We start from the raw sequence: 17,817 nt of genomic DNA on the forward strand, positions 1-17,817 counted from the left end.
ATTTTGTGCAAGTTGTCAAGTGTTTGCTACGGAGGGGGAAACAGACAGTCTCATGCATTGGTTCATCATGGGGTTAATTCAAAATAGTAACATGGAAGATCTTGACTGGAGATAGGAAAATAATCCCCTTTGAATCTGCTGTCCGGAGTGACTATTTCATCTTCCTTTATGGCATTTACATATGCCCCTATGTAAGTCAATGCAGGACAGAACCACACATTATGAATGCCTCTGGTTGCTATTGAAAGCATAGCCACACATCTCATCCTCTCTGCCAATAGCACCTAGAAGCCAAAACACCTTCATTTTACAAGTTTCTGCCAGATCTCACAGGAGAGCTCCCAAGACCACTTCTTTTATCGGCGATTAATTTAGATAAAAAGCTACTCTTTGGTTCTAATCTTCACAGTCAATAAGGCACTTGTTGTTAACATCTGTCTGTCTCGAGAGACAATGGAGTGTGCCCCTGGGGGTGAAGTCAAACCACTGCATTAGGAGCCTCCCCGGGGCGCAAGCCTGGGCAGTGTGTATGGAGGTCCTGGTCTGCCCAGATGACAAGTACAAAACGCATCACAAAGCAGATGACCTCATAATACAAGGCTTGGGAACCGAGCCTTATGAGCAATGGTTGAAGGAGCTGGGTATGTTTAGGCTGGAAAAGAGGAGACTGAGAGGAGATATGATAGCCATCTTCAAATATCTCAAGGGCTGTCACATGGAAGATGGAGCAAGCTTGTTTTCACCTGCTCCATAGGGTGGGACCCCAACCAATGGCTTCAAGTTACAAGAAAGGATATTCTGACTGGACATCAAGAAGAACTTTATGGCGGTAAGAGCAGTTTGACAGTGGAGCGGTCTCCCTCGGGAGGTGGTGAACTCTCCTTCCTTGGAGATTTTTAAGCAGAGGTTGGGTGGCCATCTGTCATGGGTGCTTTAGTTGAGATTCCAGTATTTCAGGGGATTGGACTACTAAATGACCCTTGAGGTCCCTTCCAACTCTACAATTCTATAATTCTATGGTACACGACCACTTCAAGGACAGTCGCTAATGAGAATTAGAGTCACTATTCCACTGTGGATTCTTCAATGTATAACAAACATAGTTTATGCAGAATGATGAAGCGAGCAGAAGGTCTTAGAAGTCTAGATAGAATTACAGTAGTATGAAGTGTATGATTCTGTCTCTATTACTCTTAGTTTTTCCGGAGCAATGGAATGCTCAGAACATTTGAGCAACAAAAGATGTGGTAATGTCTGAAAAACCTATATTTGTTTTTCAGTGCTGTTAATGAGATTTGCCATCTTACAGGGCCTCATTTTTCTGTACTTTTTGTGAATTTAAGTTCTGCTTTAAAGCAGATGGTTTGGCATGACTTTAATTTGCTTTGCTTATGGTATTAAGCGCCACGAGCCAAGCTATGTTCTTGGACATCCTGGACTGCATTTTGGAGAATGAGGTTACATTAGTGACTTGAGGTAAAGTATAAGCAAGAGAGACAGTGATAAATGTTCCTTGCTTTTGTCTTCCTCTGAACATTTCCAAAACGTATTCTCAATCCTTATTTTTCATTATACAGTGGTACCTCTACTTACGAATAACTCTACTTACGAATGTTTCTACTTACGAATGGAGCTCCGTCTGCCATCTTGGATGCGGTTTAGATTGGATTTTTTTCTACTTATGAATTTTTAGATAGGGTTGCTTCTACTTACGAATTTTTTCTCCCAATGCATTCCTATGGGATTTGACTTACAATTTTTTTCGACTTACAAATGTGTGTTTGGAACGCATTAAATTCGTAAGTAGAGGTACCACTGTACAGTGGAAGTCCAGTATTAGCAGGGCAGGCAAGTAGGATGCAAGCCACAAATGGCAAACATGAGCTTCAGACAGAGGAGGTCTGTAGAAAAGTCATACTGTGTATATTTTATTAAGTTTCCACATTTTTTAAATATACAATCAAAACCCAATTTCTTCTTTTCTCTTCTTTTTGTTGACTTCCCACCCTGTTTTCCATGGAGTTGTTGTTTCTCCTCTTCTGCATCTCCCTATCTTCTATCTATTAAATCATAACCATGATAATACAATCCAGTTACTTCTATTGCTCATAGCTCAAATCCTGCTCGTGAGTTCATCATACTATAATATTTCTTTATTTCTTTTATTTTTTATGATTTTCAATTGTATACATTCCAATAATTTTACAATCATTTTAACATTTCAAAACTCAAATTCCTTCCCCCTCTTTCTGTGGTTCCTTACATTTACTTTTATATTTACTGCTTATTCCAAATTACAGTAGCTTAATTTACTCATTTATTCATCTACTTTAAATATATACTCTTATAAAACTGCAGGCTATTACAATAATCCTGCCAATGTTCTTATCTGTTTACAGTTGTGTTTTGTTTTGTTTTTGTAAATATTCAATAAACCATTTCCATTCTTTTATAAGAAGTTTGTTATCTTGATTTCTTATTTTTTTCCAGTAAGTTTCGCCATTTCTGCATATTCCATAAGTTTTTGTATCCATTCTTCTTTCGCTGGGACTTCTTCTTTCCCTTTTGGGGCAAGTAACATTCTTGCCACTGTAGTTGCATACGTGAATAAATTTCTATATAGTTTGGGTAGTTCTGTCCCCATAATTCCCAATTCTGGCTTCTCTTCAGATCGTATAAATCTTTCACCCATTTACTATAATATTTCTTGAAGTAGTCTGAAAAAGGCATCTATTCTTCCATAAAGAATAATGCTGAAATCTCTTAATTTTGCTGTTAATGTTGCCAGTAGTTCTGCATTGTTAATTATCTTACTCATCCATACTTCTTTGGTGGGGACTTCTGCCGTCCATTCCATTTCTGTGCATAAAGAATCCTAGCCGCTGTTGTTACACACATAAACAACTTTAACATTTCTACCCCTATACTGTAATCCCTAATAACACTCTCCTCACCTGTGATTCCCAGCAAGCGGTATTCAGAGGCATACTGTCTCTTGGCAGTATATGTAAAACAGAGCCATCATACCCCTCCATAGCTGCCAAGTCTCCCGTATTCCCCAGGAAACCCCCGTTTTTCCAGCTGTCCCCAGCCGAAAAAAATGGATTTTTTTGTTTTTCCCCGGTTTATTCTGGCGCGGCGGCCATTTTGGAACTGGGCGGAGCATGCTCAGAAGCGACTTTTGATGCTGCTTTGCCCAGTTCCAAAATGGCTGCAGCGTGACTTCTGATGCGGCGGCCATTTTTGAACAGGGCAGAGCAGCATCAAAAGTAGCTTCTGAGCATGCTCCGCCCAGTTCCAAAATGGCGGCAGCGCTACTTCCGGTCTGCTACTTCCGGTCCAGTCCCTTATTTCTCAGGCTGGAACTTGGCAGCTATGTACCCCTCCAAGTGTCCCTAGTTTCCAGGGACAGTCCTGGATTTACAGAAGCTGTCCTGGTTTCTGATTTAATCCTGGAATGTCCTGCTTTTCCTTAGGACATCCCTATTTTCATCGGAGAAATGTTGGAGGATATGGAATAGGAGGTCTCTATTTTTCAGCCGGAACTCCGGCACCTCTCAGGTGGGAGTCATTGTCATTATAAAAGAACAAGGGAGGCATTCGTGGTGAGTTCTGGTACCTCTTTTTCTGCAAAAAAATAGGACTGGATGTCCCTGTTTTCATCAGAGAAATGTTGGAGGGTATGCAGTTTGCTTCAGATCTTCCATACCAACACAAGAATGGTGGGGGGAGTGAGCTAGCAAGGACACAAGGTCTCCTCCTCACAAAATAAAAAATGTCTTGGAAAGGCATGCTGTTCTCTTAAATCCTTGAATAAGGTGCCATTGGTTGAGCAATGCACTAATTGTTCTTTCAAGAGAATCCTCTCTGGCCTGCGATAACAGTTTTTGAATGAAGCAACTACACTAAAAGAAAACATCACCATTTACTGGTCAACAACATCATAATGCAATCCTTTGTTTGAACTAGACAACCACACAAATTATTTGTTCATCAAGATTTTCTGTTTTGCTTTATTATTCTCATTGCACAGTTGTCCTTTCAGCACGTCCCTGAAAACTTTCTGTATTGTCTCACACAATCTTCAAGTCCTGAGGCAGTGAAATACTGGCCCAGGCCACTTGTCACTATATTTAAGCATCCAATTTTGAATAGTTACTCCTTTAGCCTCTTCTGGCTGAGCACACAGACGTTCATTCATTTTGTAATGCAAGGCCTGGTCAAAAGGCTGTTTTGCTGCTGCCTGAGGCTTTCCGCCATTGTTTAACATCACGTGATGACAGTAATAGCATACTGCTGGTATGTTCCCATCAGTGATCATCAAGTGTTAATAGAAAGCAAATGGAGAAATGCTGTCTGCTCGATATGGCAAAGTTCTCCCCAGACATTTGTTGAACAACTGTATTATCAAAGGTTTTCATTCATCCCAACAGGTGGCTTTCAATTATTTGCATATGGATCAGTATTGCTAGAATGGCTTTGTTAGATGCTGGAAGAACATCTTCCAAAGTTCTTTTCCTTCCTGTTTATAGTCACACTGAGTTCAGTCTCAACTTCATTCGATGTAGGACTCCTCTTCAAATTGTTACACTTTGCACTGGAAGAAATATTTGCTTTCCATCCTGTGTCTATTGAAAGACAACAAACTTGCCTGATGAAAACTGAACAAAAGGACTAGGAACAAGATCTTTTGGGATAAGAACTGCAATTTCCCCCCTCCCCTCTCCAAATACTTTAAGCTTCCGTTAGCAACTGTGATCCCAATGTGACCAACTGTCATGGGGTATACTGCATCCAGCAGCAGGGAGAGTTTAAGTACTTAGATCTAGCTGTGCAAGTCTAACTTGACACATTTCGGCATTTGTCTTGTCCTGCCCCTTTGCAGGTAAACCTAATCCAGACATATATTCAGTGTAGATCTTTATTATCTACAGCTTTCAACATCTAAGTCCTTGTTATATTTCAAAACCACATGGATAAAGACCATTAGGCCCAGATTCCCTTGGTTAACTTTCCAAACTTTGATCCTAAGTGTAGCATAAGCACAAGTTTCATACATCTGCAAACCCTTCCCTGAACTGAAAGCGTCTTCATAATGTATATGCAAGAATACAAATTTCTTATAGACACCTTGGATTCCAGTACTTGTCAAACTGGCAGCTGGGCTTTTCCAACACAGACAGACAACCAATGGATGACTTCAGACATCACACAAGTCTGGAGTCACCTCCAGATGTTGTTAGACTCCAGTCCCCATTAGCCCCAGGAAGCATGACCAGAGGTCAGGGATGATGGGATTTGTAGTCCAGCAGAGGACCACATGTTGACTACATGAGCAACCTGAGCCTTATCCTGGACATCCGTCTTTCCCACCCAGCATGCAGCCAAGAAAAACAGTTGGGGGAATTTTGTTTCCCCTTTCTGGAGAATTTATATACTAATATATTTCCTCGCACACAAGGGTAAGATTTACAGAATGACCCAATGACCCAAGAGGGTGCATACTTCTCAGACATCTGGGGAATAGTTCAACATATCTTTCTAACTGGTCACAAGATGTTCACATAGCAGGGACAATCCATTTTCTGAATATTTGGTTTCTGGAGATGGGTTGGCCCACGAGATTTGTGGCTATCTCCACAAAGGAGCAGGATAAAATAGGCATCTTCTGACGGAAACCCAGTAAAAGCAAAAAGCATGCATACAAGTGCCATTTGTCTGGGCTTTGTGAAGCGTGAAGCACATCTCTTTAAGCAACTGCCCTGATGTGAAACAGAGCGGGTCTACGCATGCAAAAACGCTTAGCTCACACTGACAGGTACAACAAATATTGCCAGCTTCACTTTGTGTATGTTTTGGCTTGGGTCCTTGGATATTTTAAATTTCTCGTCCCACCTTATGCTGCAGTCTCCTGGCACCTCTTCCAAAAAACCTTCTCAATGGGACTCTTTTGAACAATGTGGGATGGAATATAATCCAGAACTGGTCTTGGAATCTGAGATAAGTTCACTTAAGGACATTACTCAGGAGCCCATCCACCCCCTACCATTTTGAAAGGCCTTTTTTTTCCAGAGGAATGCAGGTAGGTGGAAGGAATAGGAAACTTTCCTCGCATGAACTTCCTTAAGGACCCAAGCTAGAATGCATTTGACTTTAAACACACACATGCGCACGCACACACACACACACACACACACCGCCACATTGCAGTCACAACTGGAAAAAGATTTGCTTTGGTTCCCAGAGTTTTCTTTAGTTCTTAAACCACTAAGTGTTGGTGATGTTTTAAATGGGACTTGTTAGAAAAAAATGTTCAATCATTTTCTGGCCATGTTGCTCTAACTTGGGGGTGGGGGTGGGAAGATGATGGGAGTAGAAAGAGTTCGGCTTTTCTGTTGACTTGCACATATAATATCGACATTTTAATTGAAGGATAAGTAGGATATATTATTTGATAGGACACAAGTCAATGCACATGTGACCTAGCAAGTATGTATTTACCCATTGTCAATTGGGAAAGCTTTGCAAGTTGTCCTATAAATGTATCTATATGATATATTTGGGGTGGGGAGAGAAAGAGAAAGAGAAAGGGAGAGTATAAAAGCAGAGTCACTCACGTGGCAAAATTCAAGCAATCCTGCTCTACTCTGTTGCCCAGATTGGATTTCCTAAATGATCAAGCAAAGGAGGGGACCCTCCTTGTCCTATTCAGCACCAAAGACAGTTGCTGCTACTTACCAAGAGAAAAAAGGAGGTGCTTCTCAGGTCAAAACCCATTCAGAGGATCTCAGGAGCAGTGGAAGCCTCTGTAGAAACGATTTGCCGCAAAAGGCTCTTCCACATTGAAATGGGGTGCATTCTCCAGAGCATCTTCTCCCAAGATGACCTTTCCTGGTCTTTTCGTCCCTGCTACCTAACCTTTCCCTTCTCCAGCATGTCTTCTTTGCTGATTCCACCACAAGAGAGGAGAAGAGTGAGCCTGCCTTTGCCCCGGGAGAATCTCTTACTAACCTGATTTGCTCTTTGGGAATCAAGCCAGTCCTATAAATTTCTTAGCCAGCAGCGGTAGAAGATGGTTCTGGCGTTTGTGTAGATTGTGTAGCGTTGGGGCATGAAGGGTAAATCAGCATTCTAACCTAACTCCTCCAGGTCCGAGGCTCCCCGCCCCCTCCCCAGTACTGTTTTGGCTGGCAAAGCCATGCCCATTGGCAATGGCTCTGCAAGGACAATTTGGAGATGTATCTGAACTGCTGGTGAACCTTTCCTTGGTTGCCGCTAAGAGGCCGGAGTTCCAGTGGGATGATCCATCAAGTGATTTTCCTGGCCTCACTTGTCCACCGTTCTTGGCCGAAGAACACGGGGGAAATTAGCTGAATAGTTTCTACCTGGTTCTGTCCAGGAGCGGTTTGGGGGCTTGTTTGGGGGTGGGGGCAGGATGTATAAAATATGATACATCCCTCTGGGGCTTACTGGAAAATGAACACTATGCCCAGGTATTGACTTTCATCGTCGTCATAATTCTAACAGTATTTCTTGCCATTTCCAGCTATAATAGTGAGAATGTGCCATTCTAAAAGGAGGTTTTGCATCACACTGTGTGACTACCAGCATCCTGCAGTGGGACCAGCAGCCAAAGCAGGGATGGGGAGCATGCGACCTTCCATCAACTCCAATTCCCATCAACCTCAGCCAGCATAAGCCCATGATCAGGTATGATGAGAGTCATAGCTCAACATCTGAAGGGCTGTTCCCAGCCCTGTTACAAAAGTTGGGTGCTACCCCCACCCCACTTTCTGCGCCAGCTGCAGCAAGATTCCAGGGGGTCCAAGGTCTGTGTTCCTTCAGAGACATGGCAGAGACTGTTGTAGCTTTAATTAGAATGGTTTATTCACCTGTTTACACCTTCAGTCTCCATGGAGGTAGTCCAGACCTTACAACATGGTCATTTCAAGAGGGGCTTGTTCCCCACAGCAGTGGAGCTGGAGTCCGAGGCATCTTTACCAACCAGCCTTCAGCCAGCCTGCCCAAGATGGATGACAACCTTTCTTCTTCCTTCCTCTTCCCAGAACACCTTGCTAAAAAACTTCTCTTTTCCTGTCTCCTCACTCCCAGTAACCTTGAAAACCTTCCAAACCCCCCAGTCTCTGTGTTTTGTGTTGTTTCCCTCCCAGACCGTGGCAGTGAGAGTGCTGAATCCTAACCACTAGACCACCAGGGAGCCCCCAGTCTCTGTTCACAACTCAGGGCAAGGGGGTGGGGAGGACAGTTCTCTTGTATTGTCAATGGCCCTAGCTTGGCCTGGCCGTTCTGCCCAGAAGTTCCTCTACAGCTTGCATTTCTCCCTTCACATCTCAAGCCATCCAAATCCTACCATTTGTTCATTTCTGGGGTTTAGGGGGGTCCCCCCCAAACAATCTATAACACCAACAACCAGTACCAACCCGGGGTGGGGGTATATTTAGGGCAACAGCCTGGGGAACTGGGCTCAAGAGATACATATAATAATAATAATAATAATAATAATAATAATAATAATAATAATTTATTATTTATACCCCGCCCATCTGGCTGGGTTTCCCCAGCCACTCTGGGCGGCTTACAACAGAAACATTAAAATACACTAATTTCTTAAACATTAAAAGCCTTCCTAAACAGGGCTGCCTTCAGATGTCTTCTAAAAATCTGCTAGCTGTTTTCCTTTTTGACATCTGATGGGAGGGCGTTACACAGGGCAGGCGCCACCACCGAGAAGGCCCTCTGCCTGGTTCCCTGCAACTTGGCTTCTCGCAATGAGGGAACCGCAAGAAGGCCCTCGGAGCTGGACCTCAGTGTCCGGGCAGAACGATGGGGGTGGAGATGCTCCTTTAGCCATGGGCTAACTAAACAACAACAACAACAACAACAACTTATTACTTATACCCTGCTCATCTGGTCGGGCCTCCCCAGCCACTCTGGGAGGCTCCCGACACAATATTAAAACCACAATAAAACACCAAACATTAAAAACTTCCCTAAACAGGGCTGCCTTCATAGGTCTTCTAAAAGTCAGATAGTTATTTATTTCCTTGACATCTGATGGGAGGGTGTTCCACAGGGTGGGCGCCACTACCGAGAAGGCCCTCTGCCTGGTTCCCTGTAGCTTCACTTCTTGCTGTGAGGGAACCTCTAGAAGGCCCTCGGTGCTGGATCTCAGTGTCTGGGCTGAATGATGGGGGTGGAGATGCTCCTTCAGGTATACTGGGCTGAGGCTGTTTAGTGCTTTAAAGGTCAGCACCAACACCTTGTATTGTGCTCGGAAACGTACTGGGAGCCAACATAGGTTTTTCAGGACCGGTGTTATGTGGTCTTGGCGGCCGCTCCCAGTCACCAGTCTAGCTGCCGCATTCTGGATTGTTTGTAGTTTCCGGATCACATTCAAAGGTAGCCCCACGTAGAGCTCATTGCTATAGTCCAAGCAGGAGATAACCAGGGCATGCACCACTCTGGCAAGACAGTCTGTAGGCAGGTAGGGGCTCAGCCATCATACCAGATGGAGCTACTCACCTACACAATAGATGAAACAAATATTGGCCACACTGACCTGTGCTGTATTAACACTAGAAGATTAAGATGGTGGGTGTGGTGATTGTAACCTGATCCTGCCATCTCTAAATCGTGCACGCCAATCAGGCATCAAAAAGCCATTCAAAATATGATGATCAAATGTATTTCCATGCCTTCCATGCCTGAGCAGCCATGGCTTTCCCCACAGAATCCTAGGATCTGTAGTTTGTTAAGGGTGCTGAGAGGTTCTCCCAGATCAGGGGTCCAGCCCCCGGACGGTCCAGGAATCAGCATGTTTTTACATGAGCAGAATGTGTCCTTTTATTTAAAATGCATCTCTGGGTTATTTGTGGGGCCTGCCTGGTGTTTTTACATGAGCAGAATGTGTCCCTTTATTTAAAATGCATCTCTGGGTTATTTGTGGGCCTGCCTGGTGTTTTTACATGAGCAGACTGTGTCCCTTTACAGTGGAACCTCGGTTTATGAACACCTCGGTTTACGAATTTCCGGTTTACGAACGCCGCGGACCCATCTGGAACAGATTAATTCACTTTCCATTACTTCCAATGGGAAAGTTCGCTTCAGTTTATGAACGCTTCAGTTTATGAACAGACTTCCGGAACCAATTACACCCATGCTTCGGGTTAAGTACGCTTCAGGTTGAGTACTCCACGGACCCGTCTGGAACGGATTAATCCACTTTCCATTACTTTCAATGGGAGAGTTCGCTTCAGTTTATGAACACTTCAGTTTAAGTACTCCGCGGACCGTCTGGAACAGATTAATCTACTTTCCATTACTTTCAATTGGAAAGTTCGCTTCAGTTTATGAATGCTTCAGTTTATGGACAGACTTCCGGAACCAATTGTGTTCATAAACCGAGGTACCACTGTATTTAAAATGCATCTCTGGGTTATTTGTGGGGCCTGCCTGGTGTTTTTACATGAGCAGAATGTGTCCTTTTATTTAAAATGCATCTCTGGGTTATTTATGGGGCATAGGAATTTGTTCATCTTTTTTTCCAAAATATAGTCTGCCCCCCCCCAAGGTCTGAGGGACAGTGGACCAGCCCCCTGCTGAAAAAGTTTGCTGACCCCTGTCCCAGATCAACACCTCTCAGGATTCCAGGGAAAGAGGGATTGATTCTGATACCGCTCTGGTGATTGTAGCTCTGTGGCAGGAATAACACCTGCTAACACCTCTTGGCACCCTGAACAAACTACAGCTCCCAGGATTCTTTGGGAGAAGACTTCATTGTTTAAAGCGGTATGCTGCCATTTTAAATGTATAATGCAGACAGGTTTGGTTTCAATGGGATTTATGCAGCCCAGCTGAGTGTTGGACTGCAGCCATGGTTCACGACATGCTTTTTGCTTGACTGGGGTATGTTTATTTTATTTTATTTTGTTCCGGGCGTCTGTAAGATATAGCATATGGAAAAGCCATTTTGGATCCTTTTGAGAAACCCAATAGCTAGGCTTCTATACACTCCAGACAGTTAGATTTATGAGCTTAAAGGAGCATAAAGAAGAATATGAAAAAATGCAGGAATGTAGCATGCTGTAAAATTCTTTATAGGCATCCACTAGAAATGCTTTGCAGAGTTCGCTCATGGCTTCTCCATCAACACTTTCTGTGTTTATTTGTACTACTAATATCAAATTCACTCAGACAAGTTTCAATTTAAAGCAGGCTGAGTTCCGGCACTGTGACTCATGTCTACAGCCTCTTGCCCCTGAGTGGACTAATGGGAAAAGAAGGGATTGGGTGAGAAAGTGTCCTCATCAATTATTTTGCTCAATTTTAAACAAACCAATACCCCCATTTCCATTTTACTCAGCCACGCATTACAAGAGGACTCGAGGGACGAGGGTGGCACTGTGGTCTAAGCCACTGAGCTCTTGGGCTTGCCAATCAGAAGGTCGGCGGTTTGAATCCCCATGAAGGAGTGAGCTCCCGTTGCTCTATCCCAACTCCTGCCTACCTAGCAATTCGAAAGCATGCCAGTGCAAGTAGATAAATAGGTCCTGCTGTAGCAGGAACGTAAACGGCGTTTCTGTGCGCTCTGGTTTCCGTCATGGTGTCCCCTTGCAGCAGAAGTGGTTTAGTCATGCTGGCCACATGACCCAGAAAGCTGTCTGTGGACAAACGCTGGCTCCCTCGGCCTGAAAGCGAGATGAGTGCCACAAGCCACAGTCACCTTTGACTGGACTTAACCGTCCAGGGGTCCTTTACCTTTTTACCTTTACCTTTTGTGTGAGGTGATATTTAGGAATATACAACAACACAAAGGCATAAAGTTTTTAGATATGCTGTAAGCTGCCCAGAGTGGCTGGGGAAACCCAGCCAGAGGGGCGGGGTATGTAAGTAGGTAGGTAGGTATAAAAAGAATTTAAAAAAAGGTTTTTTAAAAAGGTTTACAATGTCCCCTAATGTCTCTAAGCTGTAAATAAGCAATAGAATCCTGCACCGAAAATTGCACTTTTTCAGCCTGTGCAAGTCTGACCCCTGTTCTGGTACTACCTTCTTCCAAAAGTCCAACTCTTGTGTCCAATTTCTTAGCCTCAGCTTTCACTTGGCTAACTTCTGCTTTTAAATTTACAAAGTCCTTTTGCAGATCTTCCAATTTTTCATTAATTTTATTTGTCTCCTTTTTTAATCAATCCAGTTTCTTCTTTCAGACCAGAAACTTCCTGCCTTATTTGTCCAGATTCTCTTTTCAAGCCAGCAATGTCATTTCTCATCTCACACAGGAGTTGCATTACAGATTCTTCAGCCCTTGAATCCTTTCTCAGCACTTAATCAGCATTTTAAAAGAAGTTTGGTTTTGGAGTTTTTAACAATGTTAAGCTGATTTGCTATTTTGGAGAAACTGTCATTTTTTCCCTTTGGAAATACATTTTTTCTTTACGTTAAAATTTTATCTAGTCCCCCTTTTTAATGAATTGCTGGTTTCCAAGGCAGTGAACACCATAGCTGCCAACCCTCCCCTTTTTTTGCGGGAAACTCCCTCCCACAGCTGTCAACTTTCCCCTTTTTTTTGGCTGGAAATTCCCTTATTCCAGCGCCGTTTCCCACTGCTATCCTGGATTGTTAGATATACCGTAGACTGTCCCCGGGACAGGTGAGGCTGCTGATCCCTTATTTTCAAATCCGAAAGTTGACAGCTATGGTGAACACAAATATTAAAACAGCAGCTAAACATCCCAAACAGCTAAAAAAATTAGAGAACCGTGCCCGTCTATTTCATTGAATGTATCTATTGGATTTTAACAATATTCAGCTAATACTAAGGTGTGTGGGGTGGCAATAAGTATGCTGCATTATATTGCTTTTTCATATAGTTTGTGTTGATTCTAAAACTGAAACTTCAGTGGTTTTTTTGGAAATAAATAACACACCATTAAAAAGGAAAATACAGTGGTACCTTGGTTTAAGAACAGCTTAGTTTATGAACAACTTGGATTAAGAATGCTGCAAACCCAGAAGTAGGTGTTTTGGTTTGTGAACTTTGCCTTGGAAGCAGAACATGTTGAGTGTTTTCCATTTGTAAATTGAGTCCCCCGCTGCTATGGGAAAGCACGCCTTGATTTAAGAACGCTTTGGTTTAAGAACAGACTTCCAGAACAGATTAAGTTCGTAAACCAAGGTACCACTATAACTTGCCAATGGAACCCTATAGCTCAGGCATCCCCAAACTTCGGCCCTCCAGATGTTTTGGACTACAATTCCCATCTTCCCCGGCCACTGGTCCTGTTAGCTAGGGATCATGGGAGTTGTAGGCCAAAACATCTGGAGGGCCGCAGTTTGGGGATGCCTGCTATAGCTGTTTATTCAGAAGAAAGTTCCATTGGGTTCAATGGAACATACTCCAAAATAAGTAAATTGCATATTTTATATGAAACAGCAATGTGGGCTTCATATTCATAATACGTTGTTATGGAGGAACTGCTTTTATTCAAATACATTGTGTTTATTTCAGACAACAACAAAAAAGCTGGACTAATAAGAATCAGTTGCATGAAACATTTATTACCACAATTTTGTAATTTTACACCTTGTGAAAAAACAGAACGGTTCTACTAGCCGTACCATTGTGTCAGTGGCAACCCAGAGCTCACTTTCAAATGTCTGAGGTATCGTTTGTCTCCTGTACAAGGTGCACATCTTGGTAATGAAATGATATCAAGTTTTAGTCTTCTTTTTTTTAAATGTCCTCAGCTACTTCCATAGTCAACGGAGAAATTACTTGAACCCCTACAGAGCTGTGCTATGAACTGATTATAGCAGAAAAAAACACAATACTTCTGGTGGACTAAATATGTCAAAATAAATTTGTTGTGTATTTAAGGTGCCACAAGAAACGTTGTTCTTATCAGATGCGAGCACCAAATTTTCTCTCTGCACCACAAAATTTAAGACCTCTTTCATTTGATCTTGGGTATTCGTATTTGGGTTTAATCCACCCCTTTAGTGGATCAGTAGACCCATTGTTCATGATTTGATGCATAAAGCTTCGCATTCTTCTCGAGTTTCAAATCTATTGGCATTTCCTCCGCAGCCACCATACCAGAACTGGGTGCAAATGTGCAGCTTTTTCTCAAAATACCACTTCAGCTTGTAATCGTCACACTCACCGTTGTCCATATCCACTATGCAAGCGTCTGGGGGGGGAGGGGGGAACAAAACAGACGGGTTCGCGGTTACCAATGTGAAAATGATGCATGTTCCTTTTACAAATATATCAGAGAATCATAGAAATGTAAAGTTGGAAGAGACCCCCAAGCCCCATGCAATGCAGGAATCTCTGTCAGTTTGCGTTTCTTAGTATAAAAGTATTGATGATGATGATGATGATGATAAACTTTTATTTGTATCCCGCCCGCCCCAGCCGAGACCGGGCTCAGGGCATCAAATATAAACATTGATATAAAATCAAGCATTTATTCATTCATTTATTTATTTATTTATTTATTTATTTATACCCCGCCCATCTGGCTGGGTTTCCCAGCCACTCTGGGCGGCTTCCAACCGAATATTAAAAACAGTACAGCATTAAACATTAAAAACTTCCCTAAACAGGGCCGCCTTCAGTTGTCTTCTAAAAGTAAAATAGTTACTTATTGCCTTGACATCTGCTGGGAGGGCGTTCCACCGGGTGGGTGCCACTACCGAGAAGGCCCTCTGTCTGGTTCCCTGCAACTTGGCTTCTCGCAACGAGGGAACCGCCAGAAGGCCCTCGGTGCTGGACCTCAGTGTCCGGGCAGAATGATGGAGGTGGAGACGCTCCTTCAGGTATACTGGACCGAGGCCATTTAGGGCTTTAAAGGTCAGCACCAACACTTTGAATTGTGCTCGGAAATGTACTGGGAGCCAGTGTAGATCTCTCAGGACCAGTGTCATGTGGTCCCGGCAGCCACTCCCAGTCACTAGTCTAGCTGCCGCATTCTGGATTAATTGCAGTTTCGGGGTCACCTTCAAAGGTAGCCCCACGTACAGCGCATTGCAGTAGTCCAAGCGGGAGATAACCAGAGCATGCACCACTCTGGCGAGACAGTCTGCGGGCAGGTAGGGTCTCAGCCTGCGTACCAGATGGAGCTGGTAGACAGCCGCCCTGGACACAGAATTGACCTGTGCCTCCATGGACAGCTGTGAGTCCAAAATGACTCCCAGGCTGCGCACCTGGTCCTTCAGGGGCACAGTTACCCCATTCAGGACCAGGGAGTCCTCCACACCTGCCCGCCTCCAGTCCCCAAAAAACAGTACTTCTGTTTTTTTAAAATATTTTTATTAAGGTTTTTCAAAATACAACAAAGAAAAATAACACAATAACCACAATAACAGAAAAACAGAAAGAACATAACAAAAATAACACTACAAAAAAGAAAAACATAAGATCAAATTGATTGTTCCTTAATCCTTCACATTGTCTATAGGGACCCCCTCGGGTTTCCCTCCCTTTGGTCCTTTAGTAAATTTATAATTAGCAAGTTCTATATCATTTTAGTCACTTCATACATCTTATTTTTTAATTATCATCTCACATATTATAAATTTCCACAGTTCGTTAACAACTTAATTTCTATTCTAGTATATTACTTTGGCATATTTTTTGAGATCGTACTTCTGTTTTGTCAGGATTCAACCTCAATCCGTTAGCCACCATCAATCCTCCAACTGCCTCCAGGCTCTCACACAGGACCTTCACCTCCTTCACTGGTTCTGATTTAAAAGAAAGGTAGAGCTGGGTGTCATCTGCATACTGATGAAAACCCAGCCCAAACCCCCTGATGATCTCTCCCAGCGGCTTCATATAGATATTAAAAAGCATGGGGGAGAGAACGGAACCCTGAGGCACCCCACAAGTGAGTGCCTAGGGGTCTGAACACTCATCCCCCAACACCACTTTCTGAACACGGCCCAGGAGGAAGGCGCGGAACCACTGTATGACAGTGCCCCCAGCTCCCAGCCCCTCTAGACGGTCCAGAAGGATGTTATGGTCGATGGTGTCAAAGGCCGCTGAGAGATCCAACAGAACTAGGAAACAGCTCTCACCTTTGTCCCTAGCTCGCCGGAGATCATTGACCAGCGCAACCAAGGCAGTTTCAGTCCCATGGTGAGGCCTGAATCCTGATTGGAAGGGATCAAAATGGTCCACTTCTTCCAGGCATGCTTGGAGTTGTTCAACAACCACCTGCTCAATCACCTTGCCCAAGAATGGTAGATTTGAGACTGGGCGATAGTTGGCCATATTGGGCGGGTCTAAAGATGTTTTTTTTAAGAAGCGGTTTAATGACCGCTTCTTTCAGTGGGTCTGGGAAGGCTCCCTCGTAGAGGGAAGCATTCACCACCACCCCGCGGAGCCCATCGCTCAGCCCTTTCCGGCTCGCTTTTATTAGCCAGGATGGGCAATTAAATCACCTCTTAAAAACAAGTCAGGATAAAATTAAAATCTGAATTACAGTCAAACCTCAGTTTGCGACCGCCTCTGTTTGCGACTGCTTCGGTTTCTGACCACCGCAGACCCATAAGTGTTTACATCTGGGTTCTGCGGCGCTCGGATACGCAAAAGCGATCTGCACAGCGTGCGCGTGCGCAGAAGCGCTCTATCGGTGCTTCACGCACGCGCAGAAGCGTGTCTCGGGAAGCGATGAACTCGGGGAGCGACCGGCTCCTCGGAACCAATTGTGGTCGTAAACGGAGGTATGACTGTAGATGGCTTTCCGCTGGATTTGGGTTGGAAACAGTAAACACTCACCAGGCCCAACTGTGTACGCTGATCTTATATGGGCCTGTGAGAATGCTGGGCGGCCTCTTTCATACTAGTTCTTATACAAAAAGGGAAGGGGAGCCAGGCTGAGCCCTGACCAAAGGCCTGGTGTGTAGAGATCTCTTCTGTTCTGCTTAGTTCAAGAGGGTTCTGGAAGTTTCTGGAAGCTTCTCTGTGTGAAAGAAGCTTTGTGAATCGTGCTTTGAAATGGAACCTTAGCCAGTGATGTTGGTTTAAGAGAGACAAGATGTCTTCCGCTCAGTTGGTCCTGGTCAACAATCCTGCCACTAACTAATTGTAGTTTCTGAGTAGTCTTCAAAGGCAGAACCATGTACATCCCATTGCAGTGGTCTAAATGAGACATTACCGGACCATGAATACCTAAAGTACTCACTTTGCCAAACCTTTATTAGGCATGACAGAATAACTATAGTCTCTGTCTAGGAAGGGCCCTGCCCCTTAGGGGCCTGTGAACACTAATGAAGGACATGTGTTCTAAAACATAAACACACCATAACATAAAGCTTTAAAGAATGAGATATATATCATATAAAAGAGCTTTTGCATGTTCCAAAAAGTTTTCGCAAAGGAATCAGCATTAACAAGTCAAACTTCTTGCCATACTTTTTCTGCAATGTTCGAAGAGGGAGTTCACTTTGGCTTTGACGTTGGCAATAACCTCAAGACTCCATTCCAATTCTATCTCCTGGCCCTTAAAGCCAGAAGGAAGCTCTTACATAGGAGCAGCAGAGGCCAGAACGTGATTTTGTGATTTCATCCTGTCCCCAGCCTATGACCTGCATCGTCTCTTTTCTAATGCGCTCACATCCTCAATTACCAACATCAAAATCACTGAAAGAGTCCTGAGATCAGCAGAGAAAGCCCTACTGGTGCTCCTGCAGAAGCAACTATAACTTATATTTTAAAGAAATAAAAACAACTCAGATGTACAAGACCTTTTCAATGCAAATTGGAAACCACTTCAGTAAAAGAACTTGCTGTCG

At 43.6% G+C, this 17,817-nt stretch overlaps 1 protein-coding gene across 3 annotated transcripts in view; it reads right to left on the reverse strand.

The window, feature by feature from the left end:
- Window positions 1-13,555: 13,555 nt before the first annotated feature.
- Window positions 13,556-17,817, reverse strand: part of LOC118091883 (collagen alpha-4(VI) chain) — a 95,474-nt gene continuing 91,212 nt past the window's right edge. For all 3 annotated transcript variants that reach the window (XM_088653469.1, XM_088653470.1, XM_088653468.1), the window contains one exon: window positions 13,556-14,207. In XM_088653469.1, the coding sequence (XP_088509595.1) occupies window positions 14,038-14,207 (170 nt within the window). In that variant the 3' untranslated portion in view covers window positions 13,556-14,037. The remainder of the gene's footprint in view (window positions 14,208-17,817) is intronic.

Source organism: Zootoca vivipara, chromosome 11, assembly GCF_965207765.1.
Source record: "Zootoca vivipara chromosome 11, rZooViv2.hap1.1, whole genome shotgun sequence".
In the NCBI taxonomy this organism is placed as follows: domain Eukaryota; kingdom Metazoa; phylum Chordata; class Lepidosauria; order Squamata; family Lacertidae; genus Zootoca; species Zootoca vivipara.